Source organism: Ambystoma mexicanum, chromosome 7q (assembly GCF_040938575.1).
Source record: "Ambystoma mexicanum isolate Mex_15411 chromosome 7q, UKY_AmexF1_1, whole genome shotgun sequence".
Lineage (NCBI taxonomy): Eukaryota > Metazoa > Chordata > Amphibia > Caudata > Ambystomatidae > Ambystoma > Ambystoma mexicanum.
Window position 1 is genome coordinate 673552509 of NC_090941.1, and position 18832 is coordinate 673571340.

General features: G+C 48.3%; 1 protein-coding gene across 1 annotated transcript in view; it reads right to left on the minus strand.

The window, feature by feature from the left end:
- The window catches only part of CDK8 (cyclin dependent kinase 8), a 679675-nt gene that overhangs the window by 19208 nt on the left and 641635 nt on the right, over positions 1 to 18832 (minus strand). The window contains exons 11-12 of the mRNA XM_069639174.1: positions 16331 to 16409; positions 16091 to 16243 (exon numbers count right to left, since the gene is read on the minus strand). Coding sequence (XP_069495275.1) covers positions 16091 to 16243; positions 16331 to 16409 — 232 coding nt within the window. The remainder of the gene's footprint in view (positions 1 to 16090; positions 16244 to 16330; positions 16410 to 18832) is intronic.

An 18832-nucleotide genomic window follows, 5' to 3' on the forward strand; every position in this document is an offset into this window, starting at 1 on the left:
AAGGGGACACCATTCTGGTTCACTCTCCTTTGGCATGCCTTGGCAAGGCATGCCAGTGCAGCTCCCTCCACTTGAGGCCTGCCTTAGAAAGGACCACAGTTACGGCTCCTGCCACTTAAAGCGTGCCTTGGACAAGAAGGGAACACCATTCTGGTTCACTCCCCTTTGATGTGCCTTGGCAAGAAATGCTACTCCACCTCCCTGCACTAGAGGCGTGGCTTGGAAAGGAACACTAATCCGGCTCCTTCCACTTGAGGCATGCCTTAGAAAGGAACACCATTCAGGTTCCTTCGCCTTGAGGCGTGCCTTGGCAAGCAATGGTATTCCGGCTCCCTCCACTTGAGGTGTGCTTTAGGAAGCAACGCCAGTCCCACTCCTTACACTCGAGGGGTGTGTTGGACAAGACGGGAAACACCAGTCCAATTCCCTCCACTCAAGGCATGTTTTTCAAAATTTGTAAACACTTTGGCTCCCTCCCTTGAGGGCTAAGTGCAATGAGGACACCATCTATCTGGCAGCGGTGTCTTGTATAACTCGCATCACCATGCCATGATTTTTTTTTACTACAGTAAAGGTCATGTTTTGTGTGACTGAAATGTCTTCTGTTGGAATGACTTAGATATGATTGGTGTGTGATTGAGGTAAAGCTGCGTTGTACATGCAGATGTGATTTCTGTGAATGCACTTTGCCATCGCCGGAGAAATGATTACCTTGTTAGTGGATGTGTATTTAGTGTGTGTATGTTTGCAGATTTGGATGGTTCAACATGATTGTTGAATGCTGGCATAATGAATACGCGCGTACTTGAAGTTGGTGTGAAAGACATTGCATGGAGACCAGGTAGCCAAGTGAGCGGCTGTCCACTTGCTATGCATGTGCAGATACGGTTGGTGCCACATGACATTTGAATGCAGGCACAGTTGATGTGCAAGTACATGAAGTTGGTGTGAAAGATATCGCCTGGAGACAAGGTTGCAATGTCCACTTGTTAGAAGTGTGCAGATACGGTTGCTGTGGAGGTACTGATTTGGTAGTGGTGCGACTGCTGAAATGGATGGCTACTGACTGCAGACACGAAAAGGTGCATGAATTGCTAGTAGAACGGTTGGTGCCTTGACACGGCTTTACTGCTCACAAGAACTTTGTTTCTTGTGCCAAACTAACCACAAATGTCCTGTTGCACTGTGAACTGTATGTACGAGGAGAGTGATCAAAAGGTGCCTGTGAAAGGGCTTGACGAGGAAAAACTGTGTGGCAGTGGGTACTCCACAGTGATTCTTGTAATCCCAGAGCACTTGGCATATGGATTATTTACCCATTTTCGCCCAGGCCCCTGTTTTCATTGGTGGCTGCGACACACCAGGCCCAAATCTGTAGGTTGTCCACAAGAAAGAAACCCTAAAAAGTTGCACTCCCTAAACCCTTTGGGATACCATTGGTGTAGCCTTTTCCCTTTGCACCCAGGTAGGTGCACCCAAACATGAGGTACCATTTTCGTCGGGACACCTGCGGGAAGGCGAGAAAGTAGGACATGTGTTGTGGGCGGCTTATTTTGGTGGTTTCCTGGTGGCAAATGTTTGAAAATTTAGTCCCTACATTTTGGACTTTGCCATGGCTTGTGGGTAATAAATTCTGGGGTGTTTCGCGCAAGTCAGACCTCTGGATTCCCACGGGTGTCGTCTTTTTCAGAAATACATGGGCTTTCCCGTTTTCCTTGGTGACTCGGATATCCCAAGCCCAAACTTATGGGTTGTTCACAAAGCCAAATTCAGTCTTTCCCAGGGCATTTGATGTACCAGTGCTTTGGCCTTATCGCTTTGCGCCCAGTTAGGTGCACCCACACATGTGCGGTACTGTTTTTGTCGGGACACCTGTGGGAGTGTCACTGAAGATTTCTGCTACGATGTTAACTCTGTGGTCCACACTATTCGAGTAGACATCTCAGAGGCCTTGATTACCTGCTGGTCTTTGAGGAAGTAGTGGTATCAACAGCCTTATTTGGCTCTTTTCGGTGACCAGGAGGGGATGTCTTTGAAAACAATGCCAACATTTTCTCCAGAGATATTCCCATTTGGCTGCCAAGGCTTCTTCTTGGGGAAAAAACAGCATTTTTGAGAGCACTATTCCTTTAAGGAAATGGATGATAGTAGCAGACTTAAAAGATGAGGGAAAGTGGCATGGACAAGAGATAGAAGTCACGTTTGACAGAGTCAACAGCAGAGGAGTATATTTGAAGACTAGTGAGGTAGTGTTGGTGAGTCGAGACCTTTGCCAAGTGCAAAGCTTTGTTTGCATTATAGTTTTCAGTGAACGGATGCAAGGTGTAATCCATGGCCGTGGTTGAGAGGGTTTCGAGGAGAATGTGGTGAGAAGGAAAAGAGACAAGAAGGGAGCATAACATTGAGTTGACAGATTTTTGGAGGAGACTGGGATGAAATGAGCGAGCTGTCAGGTTTGGCAGAGTTGGAGATCTGTGGAGTGTCCTGATGTTTGCCAAGTGTGAAGCTTTTTCGGCACTGTTTTCAGGGTGAGCTATGTAATCCAAGGCTGTGGAAGCAAGGATTTTGGAATAAATATGGATAGGGGGTAGCGAGTGAAGGAAGCATAGAGAGCAGTGTTGACGTTTGTGAAGGCTTCCTCAGTGGATGGAAAAGTGAGTTCAGCATGGGAGGAGAGAGGTGGGTCAGACAGGTAGTCAGGGAGTTTGGAGGAGGGAAAACTGTTCTTAGTACAAGTAGTAGTAGTAGTAGTAGAAGAGAGAGAGTGAGGAGTAGGAGTAGATATTGTGGCTGTTAGGGAGAATTCTCAGAAATGTACTAATTCCTCTCTACCTTAGAGACCCCCAACACTTTTGCTGGACTCTATGACTTTTTAATTTTTAACCTGGAGAGAGAGCTTTTTCCCCACTCTCTCATGTATTTTGTTTATGATTTGAACTCTGTTTCTTTTGGTTATGGAGTCTGACAAACTCCATAGTCATCTTTTTACATTGTGACACACAGCACCTTCAGGGCAGTGAGACAGGGAAGTCTTTCAGATTTCCAAAAGCTTTAAATACCTTCTCTTGGATAAACTACTGTTTCCAAGAGCAGTGAAGTGAAATTGACTTTACTTACTTTCTAGACCCAGCACACACTATCTTACAATAGGGTGCTGGAGGGGTTACTTAGTATCCCCTTTGTCTAGTTTCTCATGTAACATTTTTATGTTACCCTTTCTACAATTAATGGCTGGTGGCAGTGGTTTACTGGTTACCGCGGGCTACAATTGCAGCCTTGGTAAAGCACCTATGTGTGTCCATTTTGTCAAAATGGCCCAGTTGTCTATTTTTGCCATTTTCTGTTGGAAATGTCCTTCTTGAGATTTACTCTGCGTGCCAAACCAGGTTTGGTCCCTTTGTACGTTTTGTCTTTGGCAGTGTTCAAGAGTGAAGCCCGCCTCTGCTCCAGTATGCCTGGCAGGAAGTGAGGGAGGTGCCCAAAACTCCCAGTGCTTAATCGCCTTAGTTACAGGAATGCACTCAAAGGTGATTGGCCGGCTGGCTGTCCGGCAAGGGCAGCCACCCTGCTTTGTGATTGACAGCTAGGCTGGAATGAATGGGAGAAACCTGCATAAAAGGCTAGGCTTTTTGACTTGAAAGGCAGAGTAGCCACTGGACGAAGGAATCCGAAGAAGAACTTGGAAGGGATGCCTGCTGCAACTCCTGGACCGTTGGTTTGCCCAGGGAAGCCCTGCCGCGGTGCTGAAGCACTGAATTTGCCCCCACTAGAGAAGCCCTGCAAGGACTCCCCCCTCCCCCACCCCCCCTTTTAGTTGGTGGGACCAATGAACTCCAAAGTAAGCCCATCTGGACATCCTCTCGAAGCTGGTTGTATTTCCACTGCTGCTGGAATGGAAGTGCCAGGGAGACGAACACCAGATTGTGTGCATTGCTTTTAAGTCAGACCCGAGCGCTAGGAAAATCCTCCGGACTTCCCTGGTGCAGGACTGAACGAGCCTGAGCCACCTCAACAGAGTGGTGGACCCCAGAAGCAAGGAAAGTCTGAAGTGGGTTCTGAGAACTGCTGTGTTGCCATTTGTTGTCAGACGCGAGGAGCTGAAACACTGAAGGACCGCTGAATTGAAGTTTCCCCATTGCTGCTGCTGACCTTCCCATTGCAGAGCAGGAATCCCCAAACGTCCTCCACGACTGAGGCTCAGGAACAACAGGATCTGCAGAGATGTTCAGGGATAGAAGCCAGCTGGAACCATTTCTTCTAACCAGAGGTTCTGTAAAGTCTATGAGAACTTACCTCTTGCTGTGTAGCCTTACTTGCTTTATATTGAGACCTGTCTTGGTTACTGTGCAGAGTTGCTGAAACTTTGCCCCTCACAGGCCTCCCAGCTTGTGGCCCTTCAAGTGCTCTATTTTCTACAAACATTTCTAAAAACACTGTGTAAGAAATGTTTACCTACATACAAAGAAGATCTCCAGCCCCCTTGACATTGTGCAATTAAAATTGGCTGTCCTGGCTCCCTGAGCGACTCCTCTTTACCTTTGACTCTGTGCTTTATCCTTTCCCCAGGAAAGGGTTAAACTAATTTGCCATTGGAAGGTTTCCTTAAAAGTACTTGCCTGTTTGTCAATTATTTGTTAACCTTTGTTTTATTCCTCTATTCCATCTTTTTCCCCAAACTTAGTATTGCTCTAAATATACTAGTGATAAATTAATGTCCACAGTGTCCTAGCTATTTAAGCCACCTGAGGGTGTAGGAAGTGTCTGTGTGCCATCCCCAATGGGCATCATCTGATTTGAGAAACTAAGAGTGTGTTTTGAAGTAGATTTGAATTGTTAGATATATTGCTCCCTTCTGAAGAAGGCTTTACAACGGACTGTGAAATAAATTAATATTGTTTTATCAAGAAACCTTGAGTATAAGTGTTTATTTGGATAATAGCTGCTGTGAAACTCTGGGTCACAACATTACTGCTCACACTGACCCCTCTTGAGATAAGCCTGGCTGCTCGACCACATTACTAACCTGTGTAGTTCAGACTTATTCCAAAGGTTGAGCCCCTACTGCCAGGAGGACAAGGTTGTTGTAGTGCACCCAAAGGGTACTGCATACAATCTTGCCTAACATCTGGCAATGACAGTCACCCTGCTGTGTGACTGACAGCTAGGCTGGAATGAATGAGACACCTGCATAAAAAGTTGAGGCTTTTTGGCTTGGAAGGCAGAGTCGACTACTGGACGAAGGAATCTGAAGAAGAACTTGGAAGAGACGCCTGCTGCAACTCCTAGACTGTTGGTTTGCTCGGTGAAGCCCTGCTGCTGTGCTGAAGCTCTGATTTCGCCTCGACTAGGGAAGCCCTGCAAGGACGACTTCTCACCTCGAGTTGGTGGAACCAATCAACTCTAAAGTGAAATCGTCTGAACATACTCTCGGAGCTGGTTGTACTTCCTTGCTGCTGCAAGAACCGAAGTGCTAGGGAGAGGAACACCAAATTGGAGTGCATCACTTAAGTCAGACCCGAGCTGCTGGAAGATCCTCCACACTCCTACTAATTAGGACTGGCTAAGCCTGAACCACCTCAGAGTGCTGGACCCCACATGCGAGGAAAGTCCAAAGTAGTATCCAAGAGTCCATGCTGGTGCTATTTGCTAAGACGCAAGGAGCTGAAACCGCAAAGTGCCGCTGAATGGAAGTTTGTCCTTTTCTGTCGCTAACCGTCCCGTTGCAGGAGTCCCCAGAAGTCCTCCCTCTTGTCCCAGTGACTGAGGCACAGGAACAACAGGATCTGCAGAGCCACACAGGAACAGAAGCCAGCTGGAATCATGTCTTCTAACCAAAGGTACTGTACAGTCTAAGAGAACTTAACTCTTGTGTAGCCTTAGTTGATCTAAGTTGAGACTTGTCTTGGTTGGTTCTGTAGTGTTGCTACAGCTTCTTTACCTCACAAGCATTATCAGCTAGTGGCCATACATTGATTCTACTTTTTCAACAAAGACTTGTAAAACATTGTGCAAGACTTTTACTTACCTGCCAGAAGTGCTTCAGCTCACCTAGACTTTTGCCCAATTGACTTTGGCCTAGCCTGGCTTCCTGAATGACTTTTTCTCTCCGATTGTATGTTTTTACCTTCCCTCCAGGAAAGGGTTAACTTGCTCTGCATTGGGGGGTTCGAAAGTACTTACCTGCTTCAGAATGTTTGTACAATCTCCTGCTTTACTCTAATAACCATTTACTTTGACATGCTCCTAAGTATTGTTCTAAATGCAACAGTAATATGAATGGCCAGTGTCCTAGCTATTTAAGTCACCTGAGGGTGTAGGAAGTGTCTGTGTGACATCCCAAATGGGTATTTGCTGATTTAGAGAAACTGAGTGTGTATTTGGAATGTATTTGTGTGTTACTATTATATTGCCCCTTCTGAAGAAGGCTTATTCAAACTGACTGTTAAATAAATTGATAATTTAATCAAGAAACCTTGTGTGTAAGAGTTTATTTGAATACTTGTCACTGTGAATCTCTGTGCAACTCCTATAATGCTCATATTGACCCCTCTTAATATAAGCCTGTCTGCTCAATCACGCTACCAATCTGTATAGTACAGACGTATACCAAAGGTTGGGTTCCTATTGCCAGGAGGTCAGGGTTGTTTTAGTGCAACCAAAGGGTACGGCATACAATCTTGCCTAACAGAGGCAACGATAAGAGCGATCAGAGGGAGAAGGAACAGTGGAGATATTGGTGACAAGTGTTAGGGAGAATTCTCTGTTTAGGCTGAATTTCCTAACCTAGTGAGTCCCCCAGCAGCTTTGCTGGATTTCTGGAGTTTGTTCTTTTCTCCTGCCAAGAGTGAGACTCTTTTTCTCCCACTCTTGGACACGATTTGTGGTGTTCCTTTGAATGTTAATGTGTTTCATGGGCTATGGGGTCTTTTACTCCATAGGGTCTCATATGTTTTTTTTTATGTGTGCTACACCGCACCCTCCGTGCAGTAACACTGGGGTGTCATAGTGACCCCCCACCATAGACTCCATAACCTAGGACTGACTACTGTCTCCCAGGGCATGTAAAGTCACCATTGGCTTTACTAGTCCCAAATTACTAACAGAACCAGAACAAACCATCATATTGTGGACGTACTGGTAAGGGCAATCCAATTGCCCCTGGGTCTGTTATTCGAGGGGGCACTGTCCCGTCCCCCCTCGTCGAGTTTTGGCTGGTGGCAGTGGATACTACTTTTTATATTCAACCGCGAATATATCTCTATGGGATTTTCCCATTGTTCGAGGCTAATACTTTTTAACATGGCCTCTAACATACCGCCGGTTTATTTAATATTAATTCACCAGTTGGTATTTTCTGCCAGAACTCGGTTTTAAAATGGCGTTTGTGTTCGCCTCTGTAACTCCAAACCAAAGGTCGAGCCCTTTGTTCCACTTTTTGGCGGGCTTCTCCACATAAGCCTCCAAAAGTGGTGCCACTCTGTCTGGGTACCACAGGGGGTGTGGGAGGGGGTTTAGGCACCCTGGACTGAGTTACCTTGGTAACTCAAGTCGCACTCTTCTGTGATTGGGCCAAGTGGTGAGCCGCCCGGCTCACCACTTAGCATGTTTGATTGACAGCTAGGCTGAGTGAATGGGGGTGTGCTGCATAAAAGCAGGGCTTTTGGGACTGGAACTTGAGAAGTCGCAACAGGACCTGAACATCCGACGAGGGAGAAGCTGAGCCGACCTGCTACGACACCACCGGTGGAGCCCTGCTGAACCGACTCACCACTTCCCAATGACAGAGGAGATCTCCCTGCTGGAGAGTCTTCTTCCCCTGACTGGTGGGCACAACCAGTTTACCTTCTTTGCTCGCATCCCAGGACGTCTTGTGGTCGAATTGCCCGTGCCAAGCACCCCGGCAACCGGATAGCCACTTACCACGAATAAAAGGACCGCTCCTGTTAATTGAGAACTCCGCGGCTGGTTTCTTCCCTGGCAGTGCAACGGACCCCTGCTTTCGTCCCCGACGAGATCCTCTCTTCCTCCGGACGAAGCACCGACTTGCACCCGCTGCCAGGAACAACTGCCCCCGCTGGAGAGTTCTCCCCATTTTAAAGGTACCGTGTCTGCCAGGCCTCCCTTTCTAAAGATTGCTACAAGGTAACAATAATCCCTTAACCTTCTGGACTGGGCTGGCCGTCTTGACCATCTAACTGGTCCCTTTTTTTTTGGTCCAACTCTTTCTGAACTTTTTACGAGACATTTGGGCACTTTCAATCGTGTGACCTTGGACCCATTTCGTCCGGAGCCTCTTAAAAGTGGGTCCGGCCTTTTTGACTTTGAGGTTTTAACCTGCCTCCTTCTCCCACTGTGTTCTTCCAAAAGTGTTGGGACCTGTTTCTATCTTTGCTCTTCCTTTCTCTCCCTTTTAAACCGATTGATTACAGTGCCATCTTCGTTAAGCGCTAACCGCTGTCTGAAAATAAGTGTTGCTTTACTTAAGACTTGTCTAATAATCGTTGAAGGGAGTGTATATCTTTTAGTGACCGTGTTTTTGAACTGCTTGATATTAGTGCCAGTGTGTTTAACTAGATGTGTTTTTAAATAAATAATTATACCTCTTTTACACCAAGCTCTGGTCAGTGTTTGCTTGTTCTGTGTTTTTTGACCTATCGTGAATACTCTGTATACTGCCTAACTCTTCTTGAGAGAAGTCTGACTGCTCAGCCACAGCTACCAGGTAAATCTGGGTGGTACAGACTGCTCCCAATTGGGTTTACTGCCAACCACCTGTAGTCTTAAATCTTTTGAAGTTGTCCCAGAGGGAACTGCACAGGTTTCTGCCTAACACAGAGCTGAGAGATGAGATGAGAATAATGCCAAGAAAGTTATAATTTACATGGGCGGGGGGAAGAGTGGATAGAAGAGTGATTAAAAGTGGACCGAGCAGCAGAAAGGGCAGGGGTGTTAAATTTCCCAGTGACAATGAGGTGATCGGCAGGGAGAGCGTCAATTAGTTGAGGGAGGTAGTCTAAGAATTGACCTACGGGACCAGGTGACCGATATAGAGATATAATGTGAAAGCTGTAGGGGGCAGTGGAGATGGCTTACTAGAAAGAGGGAGAATTAGATCGAGGAGTAGGTGAAATACGAAGTTTGGTTAGCAAAGAGTCCTACACCACCACTCCTAGAAGTAGGGCAGGGAGAGTGGTTGAAGGAATAGGCAGGGTCATGGAGGGAAGCAAGAGCGGTAGAGTCAGAAGGAGAAATCCAGGTTTCAGTAAGGGTAATTAGGTCAAGAGAAGGAGCGTGAGAATGAAGGAGAGGAAAAGGAGGTTTTACTACAGACATACAGCACATTCCAAAGAGCAACAGAAAGAATGAAATGTAGATGCAAAACAACATTGAGTTTGAGAGATAGAAAGGTGCTAGGAGTAGGTGCAAGAAGAGAAAGTATACTGGAAACTACGGCGTGGTAGGTTTTCTGAAAAGGTAGAGAAGTGAAGCAAGAGGAGGGGTTGCATTGGATAAAAGATTATGGGATGGAGCAAGTTACTTACCTGTAACTTGTTCTCCAGCATGGGTCTGCCATGGATTCACATGCTCATGAATATTGCCAGTCAGGCTGGGAATCCTCGGTAAAAGAATAATTCAGTTTCAGTTTCATTTCTGAACTGTCTTTCTCCTATCAACCAATCACTGAGCTCTGGGTAGTACTGCCCCTAGCCAATGACTGCCCTCTACCTAAGCCCCTCCTCTGGCAGCCATATTCATATTTGGTAGCACGTAAAGTGGCAGTAGGACCAAGAGAAGAGCCGCAGAGGGGTAGGCAGGAGGGTTCGCATGTGAATCCATGCCAGACCCATGCTGGAGAACAACAGTTACAGGTAAGTAACTTGTTCCTTCTCCAGCATGGGGTCTGGCATGGATTCACATGCTCATGAATATAAGAATACATAGCAGTACACACATGCACAACCATGGGAGGTAGCAAGGCACAACATAAGCATCTCTTACTTCCTCACCAGGCTCACCTTCAAGCAAACAGTTGCGCAGCACTACTTGGCCGACTCTGGAATCCCTGTCGGCGCAGTAGAATTTTGTGAAGGTGTACATCGACCTCCATGTAGATGCTCTGCAGATGTCCAGCAGGAGCACACCAGACAGGAATGCTGTTGAAGCAGCGATCACCCTGGTGGAATGGGTTCTCGGACGGCAAGGCAGCAGTAGGCTTTGCCAACCAGTGACAGTAGGTGATGCAGCCGGAGAGCCACCTGGAAAGGGAAGCCTTGGACAGGGAGAGCTGAGAGGTTTTCCGGAAACTCTTTGTGCGGGCCACATAAAACTTCAGTGCTCTGCCCACATCCAGCGAGTGCAAAGTCCTTTCAGCGGCAACAAAGGTGTCGGAAACAACATTGGTAACACCAAGGGCTCGTTATGATGAAAGTCCGATGGCACCTTGGGCATGAAGGAAGGGTGGGTCCGCAGCACCACCTTGTCTCGTGGAAAGTCAAGTAAGGTGGTTTACAGGAGAGGGCCTGGATCTCCCTCACTAATCATGCAGATGTGATGGCCACGGGAAAAGCTATTTTCCGCAACAAAAACTTGAGGGGTGCAGAATGAATAGGCTCGAACAGAGGACCCATAAGCCTAGTAAGCACCACATTGAGCTCCCACGCCGGGGCCAGAGCCTTCACCGGTGGAAACGAGCGGAATAGTCCCTTGATGAATTCCTTGACCAATAAGCGCAACCACAAGGATGGTCATCCTGGGGATCAGGTGTAGCGGGAGAAAGCCACCAGATGAACCATGATGGAGGCATGGGCCAGCCCCGATTTGGCCAACGACAGTTAATATGAAAGTACCAGAGGAGCCTTGACCCTCAGTGGGTCAATCTTCTGGCAACGGCACCAAATAGCAAATCTCTTCCACTTGAGTCTGTAGCATTTCAAAGTAGACGTTGCTCTAGCCTTGGCCAGAACTTCCTTGCAGTCCGCTGGGAGATCATAGCCACCGAATTCTAGCGCTGCAGGAGCCAGGCCTTCAGGTTCAAAGACCCTGGATCGTTGTATGGCGCCTCCTTCACTGGCAAAAAGATCTGCAACCACTGGCAGCTTGAATGGTGAGGACGCTGACATGCTGAGAAGGTCTGGGTACCAGATCTGCCTCGGCCACACCGGTGCGACGAGGATCATCTGGCACATTTCAGTTGACTGATGACTCGAAGTAACAACGGCAACAGAGGGAACACATACAGAAAAAGGCCTTCCAAGTGAAAGAGAATGCGTCACCATACTCCCCTGCTGGGGGAACCTGCTGGCAAACCTCCGGCACTTGGTGTTCGTCGCCATCGCAAACAAGTCAATCTGGGGATTGCCCCATTTGAGGAACAAGTTCTCCACTAGGTCCCGCTCAAGTTCCCACTCGTGGCAAGAGCAAAGTTCCCTGCTCACAGAGTTGGCGACCGTGTTCTTCACTCCTGCCAGATGAAACGGGATGAGGAATATCCCCTGAGCGATGGCCCAATGACATAAGTCCAGCGCCTCTTTGGAGAGCGCTGGGGACATGGTGCACCAGTTTCCTGATGTAAAATGTTGTGGTGGTAGTATTGTCTGTGAAGACCCGCACCACCTTGCCCTTGAGGGATGGCAGGAACGATTTGAGGGCCCAAAACACTGCCCGTAGCTCCAGAAAGTTGATGTGCATCGTCTTCTCCTCCAGCAGCCAGGAAGTGGAGACTTCCGGTTTGGGCTCCCCATCCTTCCAAGGAAGCATCCGTCATTCCCGTCTCCTGGTGCGGTGGGGGCTGGAAACTCGCACCTCCGGTCAGATGAGAGCGCAGGCCCCACCACCTTATCAATTGACAGAACCCCCTCGTCGAGGGCGATTTTGTCCTGGAAGCTTCCGGACAACTGAATCTAACGGGCATCTAGGAACTCCTGCATGGGAGAATCCGTAAACTGCAGAGTCTAATCAGATAAATGCATGACAACATCATGCCAAGCAGAGACTTGATGGCCCTCACTGTGGCAATCTTCAGAGCGAGCAGCCGTTGCACCATGCCCAGTATGGCTGCCACTCTCTCCTCCAACAGTGATGCTAGGAATAGCGTGTCCTGCGATGGAGTCAAGCAGGACTTTGCGTAATTCACGGAGAACTCCAGATCCGTCAGCAGGCACTCACTGTGTGGTCGACGGTGATGCTCCATGAGCTTGACCGGATGAGCCAGTCGTCGAAGTAAGGGTAGATGTGGATCCCTGTAGTCGCAGATGGGCCGCCACGGGTGCCAGGCACTTGGTTAAGACTCTGGGCGCTGACTTTAATTCGAAAGGTAGGGCCTTGAATTGGTAATGCTTTCCCCGAACGACGAAGCGTAGAAACTTCCAGTGCCCCTTGTGAATGGGGATGTAGAAGTAAGCATCCACAGGTCCAATGACGACAGAAAGTCTCCTTTTAGCTGTCCGAGCAGGTGTTGAAGAGTGACCATCCAGAACTTTTGAGACTGTACTTGTTTAAGTCATCACAGGTTGAGAATGGGCCTCCAGCCACCGGTCTTCTTTCGCACGAGTACGTACCTTGAATAAACTCCGGAGGATCTTTGGAACTAGCTCTATCGCCTCTTTCTTTAGCCTGGACCGAACCTCCAACAGCAGATGAGGGATGTGGTTTTCCTGCCGGGCCACCTGTGGTATTTGGGGACACTTCCGTTGAAACTCGATTGTGTCCGTGGGCGAGAGCGTCCAGCACCCAATTGTCGGTAGAGAAGGTCTTCCACACGCTGACAAAGTTTGCCAGCCAGCCTCCCACCCGGGTGCACAGGTGGGGGCCCGACGTCATGGCCGGTTCATTCTTTCTTGGAGGTTAATGGGCCGCCTTGGGATCCCTGGCGACGATGGCGTCGCCCTCCGAAGGCCTTGGAGCATCCCCTATTGGTCTATTGGGCCGAGGATTGGCGGTAAGGCGAGGAGGCCCCCGCCGTAACCCTTCGAAGAACGGGGAGACTTGCCTCCTGAGGACCGAAAGGACGGCTGTCGCTGCTTTAGTGTGCCCAGGGCACCTGCCGTCTGTGTCCGCCTTGATGGCCTGTAGAGACCCAGCTACAGCCATCCCGAAAAGATTGTCTTCGTCAAAAGGCATGCCCAAAACCCTTGTCTGGCCTTCCTGTTGAAAGTTTGTGGCCTTGAGCCAGCCACAGCGACGAAGGCAAACACCATTGCCCATCTGGCGGAACCCTGCGTCCATGTCGTCAATGGCCACTGTGATGGCGTGATCCAACGCCACCTCACCCTCTTGCAAAATCTCCAATACTTCTGACCTCTTATCGTCGGGGAGGAAGTCCAGCAGAGGAGCACACTTGTACCACAGCTCCAGTTAGTAGCGCGCTACGATAGCGAGGGTGTTGGTGGCCTTGATGGTAGATATTTCGCCTTCCCATCGCATCCAATTTCTTCCCCTCGTTGTCAGGAGGGGTGGATGCCACCAAAGATGTAGAGCTCAACGACGACTTCTTGGCTGCAGCAGAGACAACAGAGTCTGGGGACGATTGGGCCCGTAAACACTTAGGCGCAGAGTCCGCCACCCTCTAGACTGCCCCTCTTCGCTGGAGCTGTAGAAGGGTTCATGAGCGCCAGTCCTTCATCCCAAATGTCATCCAAGAGTGGGACTCAAAGGATGGTCTCCCTCTTCGCTCGCAGCGCTCATATAAGAAGCCCTCCTCCTGCTCCTCCTCCTCCTCCTGCTCCTCCTGCTCCTCTGGTGCGAGCTGGAAGAGCTCCGAAGCCCTGGAGATCATCGCATGAAACAAGCCAATCTCGTCCGGCAGGGAGGAGGCGATGGGAGGTCCCCCATCTGGCCATCGTCTTCTGTACCCATCACCGGGTCCAACCCAATGGGGGGGCAACAAAGAGGGAAGAGACGGGTAGCTAGGAGGCATCGGGTGCCGTTTCCTCTTCTTGGACGGTGGCTCCCCAGTCAGCGGGGTGGCAGGCACTGGCGCCACTGGTAGACCCGAGGGCGACGTTGCCAGCATCCTCTTCTGAACGCAGTTTCCCTCCTGGGAGAGAGGGACACACTTGCCTTTTGGAAGGGCGCCCTGCGGGTCTGCCCCCAGAGCCTTCGAGGGGGACGCTACCACCACCTCGATGGAGGGAGCTGTCTTCGTCTGGTGTACTTAGGCTTTCACGATCAGGCCAGGACCCTTGTGTCTTGCTTGGCCTATGTGGTCACTCCAGACAACTTGTCCTGCTTGGCCTTCTCCTTTGGGACTTTCTCAGTCGAGGGTAGGCCGGACGCCGTATCCTGTTTGGACTTCTCCTTGGTCATCTCTGGGGCCACCTTCAGCTTGCCAGGGTGATCTGACTTCTTCTTGGATGAAGATCTGGAGCGTTGACTGGAGACCGATGCAGCTGGGGATGTCGAACACGCCCTGGCCGCCGAGGAGCCTGTCCCAACGGTGCACCCGACAGTAGTGGACTTGCAGTGCTTGTCCTTTTGTTGGACCCCCGCGGAAGGGGCACCCTCAAAGGACTTGGAAGCCTGCTCCTGGAAGCCGCCCGGTGCAGAGGCCTTGGTCTGCAGCCACTCCTTCAGCCTTTTGTGCCAATCTTTCAACGTGCATTTCGAAAGTACACAACAAAACGCACAATCTTCCTTCTTATGCATGGGGTACAGGCAGTACAGGCACTGGGAGTGTTAATCGTCCATGTAAACATTCCTCATACCGCAGTCGGAGCACAGCTTGAAAAGGGAAGGGGAATCCTCCTTCTCGTCCGACAAGATCCACGTGGTTTAGGCCTCAAGAATCTTCTGGAAGCTTCCATCTGCCATTGAGGGGTGCTGAAGAAATCCGAAAACGGCTCCGCAATTGACCGAAAAATAGAGTAAAACTCTTCCAAAAAGCGCAGTAATACCTCGAGCGCTAAGCACGAGGACTCCCAACACTTGAACGTGCAGTAAAAATCTGAAGACGGCTGCCAGAGGAGGGGCTTAGGTAGAGGGCAGTCATTGGATAGGGGCAGTATGACCCAGAACTCATGGTTGGTAGGAGAAAAACAGTTAAGAAATTAAACAGATTTTTTCTTTTACCAAGGATTCCCAGCCTGACGACGGGGAATATTCATGAGCATGTGAATCCATCCCAGACACCATGCTGGAGAAAGGAAGAGAGCTGAGATGGTTAAGCGCAGAAGAGAGTGAAGGAGAGAAGTAACAGGGAGAGGAAGAGGCAGTAATGGCACTGTACTGCAAAGGGGGATAATGAGCTGCTGTAGTGTATACGAGCAGACCAGTATGAGGACAAAGCAAAGTCTCATAGGTAAAAGGGCAAAGAGGCTAGGAGTAAAGAGAGTTTGCACTTACCTGTATGCCTTTCATTGGAGTAGCCCCAGTAAGGAGAGATTATGTGTGGGGGTGACATGGAGTGTCCAATGGCAGGAGGGTTAGGCGGGCCAACAGCCAGGCGATGGAGTCCTGTGGGTATATATCACTTTTGCTGAATGGCAACTTTGCCGAATACATTTTTGCTGCTTTTTTGCCCGTTTTTTAAACCACAAACCGGTAGCTTGGGTAGGGTATATATTGGGCTGGAAGGGACCAGTGTGGGGGTAACAAAGAAAACCAACAACAAACCCAGCAAATTCAGGCAAGAAAAATTCGGCAAAGTTGCCATTTGGCAAAGAAAATGAGGCAAACCTTCATAGAAGGCCGCATTAATGTTTGTGCAGTGGCGGGGCAGGTAGGTGGATGGGGGCCTCACTCTGCTTCAAAGTGTCAATGAAGCCAACTTGGGTGCAGCAGAGAAAGATTTTTTTTTACTAACTTGCCTTGTTTTTATTTACTTGTTAGCGTCAACTGGGGACAGATCCAGGGGAAAAGGAGCAGTGGGGTTCATTAGGGGGGGTGCATTAGTGGGAAAGTCGGCAAGGCAGATGCAAAACCTGTGGTATTAATAGGTGTAGGTCAGAAGTACCTGCATCCTGCGTGCATATCTGCTCTCTATGGGCTTGTACCTGCTCAAAAAAGGAATCTCACACTCCTTTGCAGAGAACATTCGACAATGTATGCAGTCAATATTTAACAAACAGAAAATATCCCATAGAAAACAAATTACCTGATAATCTGAGGTCATTATGAGTCCACCTGAGGTAGTGGTAGGAGGGACAACTCTCACTTTTTTTAAAGGAGGCCCCTGCGTGTGACTGTTGTCTTGATTCCCTGGGTGACCTGTTCCATTGGTATGGTTATTGCCCTGTTGCTGGTTTTTCTAGAATGGGTAAGAGGAAGTCAAGTCAATGCTTAAAATACTACATGTACAGAAATAAGATGATGCAAAATGTACTCCAATCCTTACTTTGTCTCCCTTGTCATCCGGCTCTTCTTCTGTTAAGAATTCTCTTTTTGGGTAAGGGATTTGACAACCTGCAAAAACACTATCAAGAGGAGTTACAGGTAATTGCTGGTAACTTTACCTCCCACTCCATTGTACCCAATTACGTGTCATTCTTACACCTACAATTCTAAAAGAAATAATAGTCTTGCATTTCAGTCCTCCAAAGGCAACATACACAACAGAAGAACTTACTTACCTTCTGTAATTTTCTTTCGGATGGATAAATCCATAATTTGACAGATATCTCATCTTAGAAATATCCTCAGAGGTGCAAATCTGGCTTCAGAAATGTTCAGCCACCATGGGTGGCATTGCAGCTCTGTGCCTTAGCCAGGCTGCCCAGTACTCAATGTGATGTCAATTGTTATATATGGATCCCCTGCATCTCATGACCTCCGCTCTCTGAATTTTTCCCAGAGTGAGTGGCTGAGAAACTGCAGAACTGCCACATGGTTAAGAGAGAATGCGTCTTTTTCTGAAGAGGCCATCCAATGGATATTATCCTTCCTAAAGGATAGGCAAATCAGAGTTGCCAGTGAATTGGCAGAAGCTGACCCTATGCTTTTATTGTACGGAGTCCCACAGGGAGCATGCGTGTCTCTGTGTTTTTATAACATCTTCATGATCCCCCTTCTTCCAGATGCTGCAAGAGGAAGGGATCGTGTTTGCCAATTACGCAGATGACGCACAATGCATCCTACCTATCTCAGGAATACATCAAAAAGATGAAGCCTTCATTAATGTAATCTATTTGAAGATTTAAAAATGGATGGTGTCCAATGGTTTGGCCCCAAACAGTGCTAAAACTGAGCTTCTCCTCGTAGGCTCTCCAAGCAAATTGAATAAATTAGGAGCGGAATATAAGAATGTCAACTTGGACAATTGTGTTATAAAAACTTTATCCAAGGTTAAGACTTTGGGCGTATGTCTGGACAGACATTTAACTATGAAGGCGCAGGTGAATAGCCTTGTCTCGTCAGCCTCCTATTTTCTTAAACTTTTCGCCATCTTCGCCCGTTCATTTCTGAAAAAAAGTCAGAAACTCTGGCTAGAGCCATCATTGGCTCAAAATTAGATTATGGATATAGTCTTTTTGTGGGCATCCCCCAGACTGAGATCCATTGCCTTCAGGTAATCCAGAATGGGGCAGTAAGAGTAGTGAAGGGCCTGAGAAAAAGAGATCATGTCTCTGAGGCCGGAAGGAGCCTTCACTGGTTACCGGTTGGAGAAGGAATTCGGTTAAGGCTCCTTCTGATCACTCAAAAATGTATTGTAGGTCAAATGCCATCATACCTGAAGGAAGCCATAATCATGAAAGATAAGGGAAGGTCACTGAGATTGGATAACTCAAATATACTCATTGTACCTCGGCATAAGACCAACAAAACAAGGCAAGGGTCTTTTGAAGTAGCGGCTCCCGCCGCCTGGAATGCCCTCCCAACTTCAATAAGAACGCTGGTCTCAATAGAACTTTTTTTTAAAAAGCTGAAAACATTACTCTTTGTTTAGAGCCTTGCTAGTTGTAACAACGGACAGCTTATAGTTCTGCTGCATGTGTAGTTTTGTTTTGTGTTTGTCAGTCTGCGCCCATCAGCCTTCGGGTATCAGGTGCGCATTACAAATCCTTTAACATAACATGAGGAGTCAGTGGAAGGAATGACAGCCATCCAGAAAACTTAATGAAAAGGACGTAATTTGATCTTCTAATACATAACTTTTATGCCAAAGATTTATCGTAGAAACCCCCTTGAAGCAGTGCAAAGCTTAAGATGGAAGACAGTGACAAGCCCACACCACATAACTCGAGCACTGAACAAGAGAAACAGGCGCCCTGACCAGAGAAGGAATCCCAGCAACATTTACCGAAAGTGCACAAGGATGCCCAAATAGCACATGACCGAGGTCAATGAGAGGGTCAACTATGCAAAGCACAGGTTGCTGCCAGACATCTATTGGAATCAGTCTGAAGACTATTCAGATGGATTTCTGGAATATGGCCCAGTGGACAGATTTCAGGAGGCCACCCTAGTTATGAACGGGGAGCTCTACTGTGTTAGCCAAAACCCAATCAAGGTAGAATGGAGAGTGGTCAAGGCTTTGTCTCAGAAGTGCGAGTGGGCTCCGGTGCCATCAATGAGTCCACGCAGTAGGGCACTCAATAATTCAATTTAGACAGTAACACTGATGCTTACTTAAACCCACACCCTCACACCCCTCATCCCTGATTTTCACAGAACACGTTACTAGGGTCCTGGAGACAAAAGCAGCTGTCTTCTTAAGGTGACTTTGCCCTGTCCCATAGCTCCATATAGGCACACAGCCCCTGGGTGTCTTCAGTTAAGGGTGTTGAAGTAAGGGCTATCTCCCAGCCTTCTTCCCTCAGCCTCTTGCATATGAGCCTTTGCTTTGCTGCGTCCTGCTACCCGTCTATAAGTAGCCATTATTGCTTCTTCTCAGCCTCGC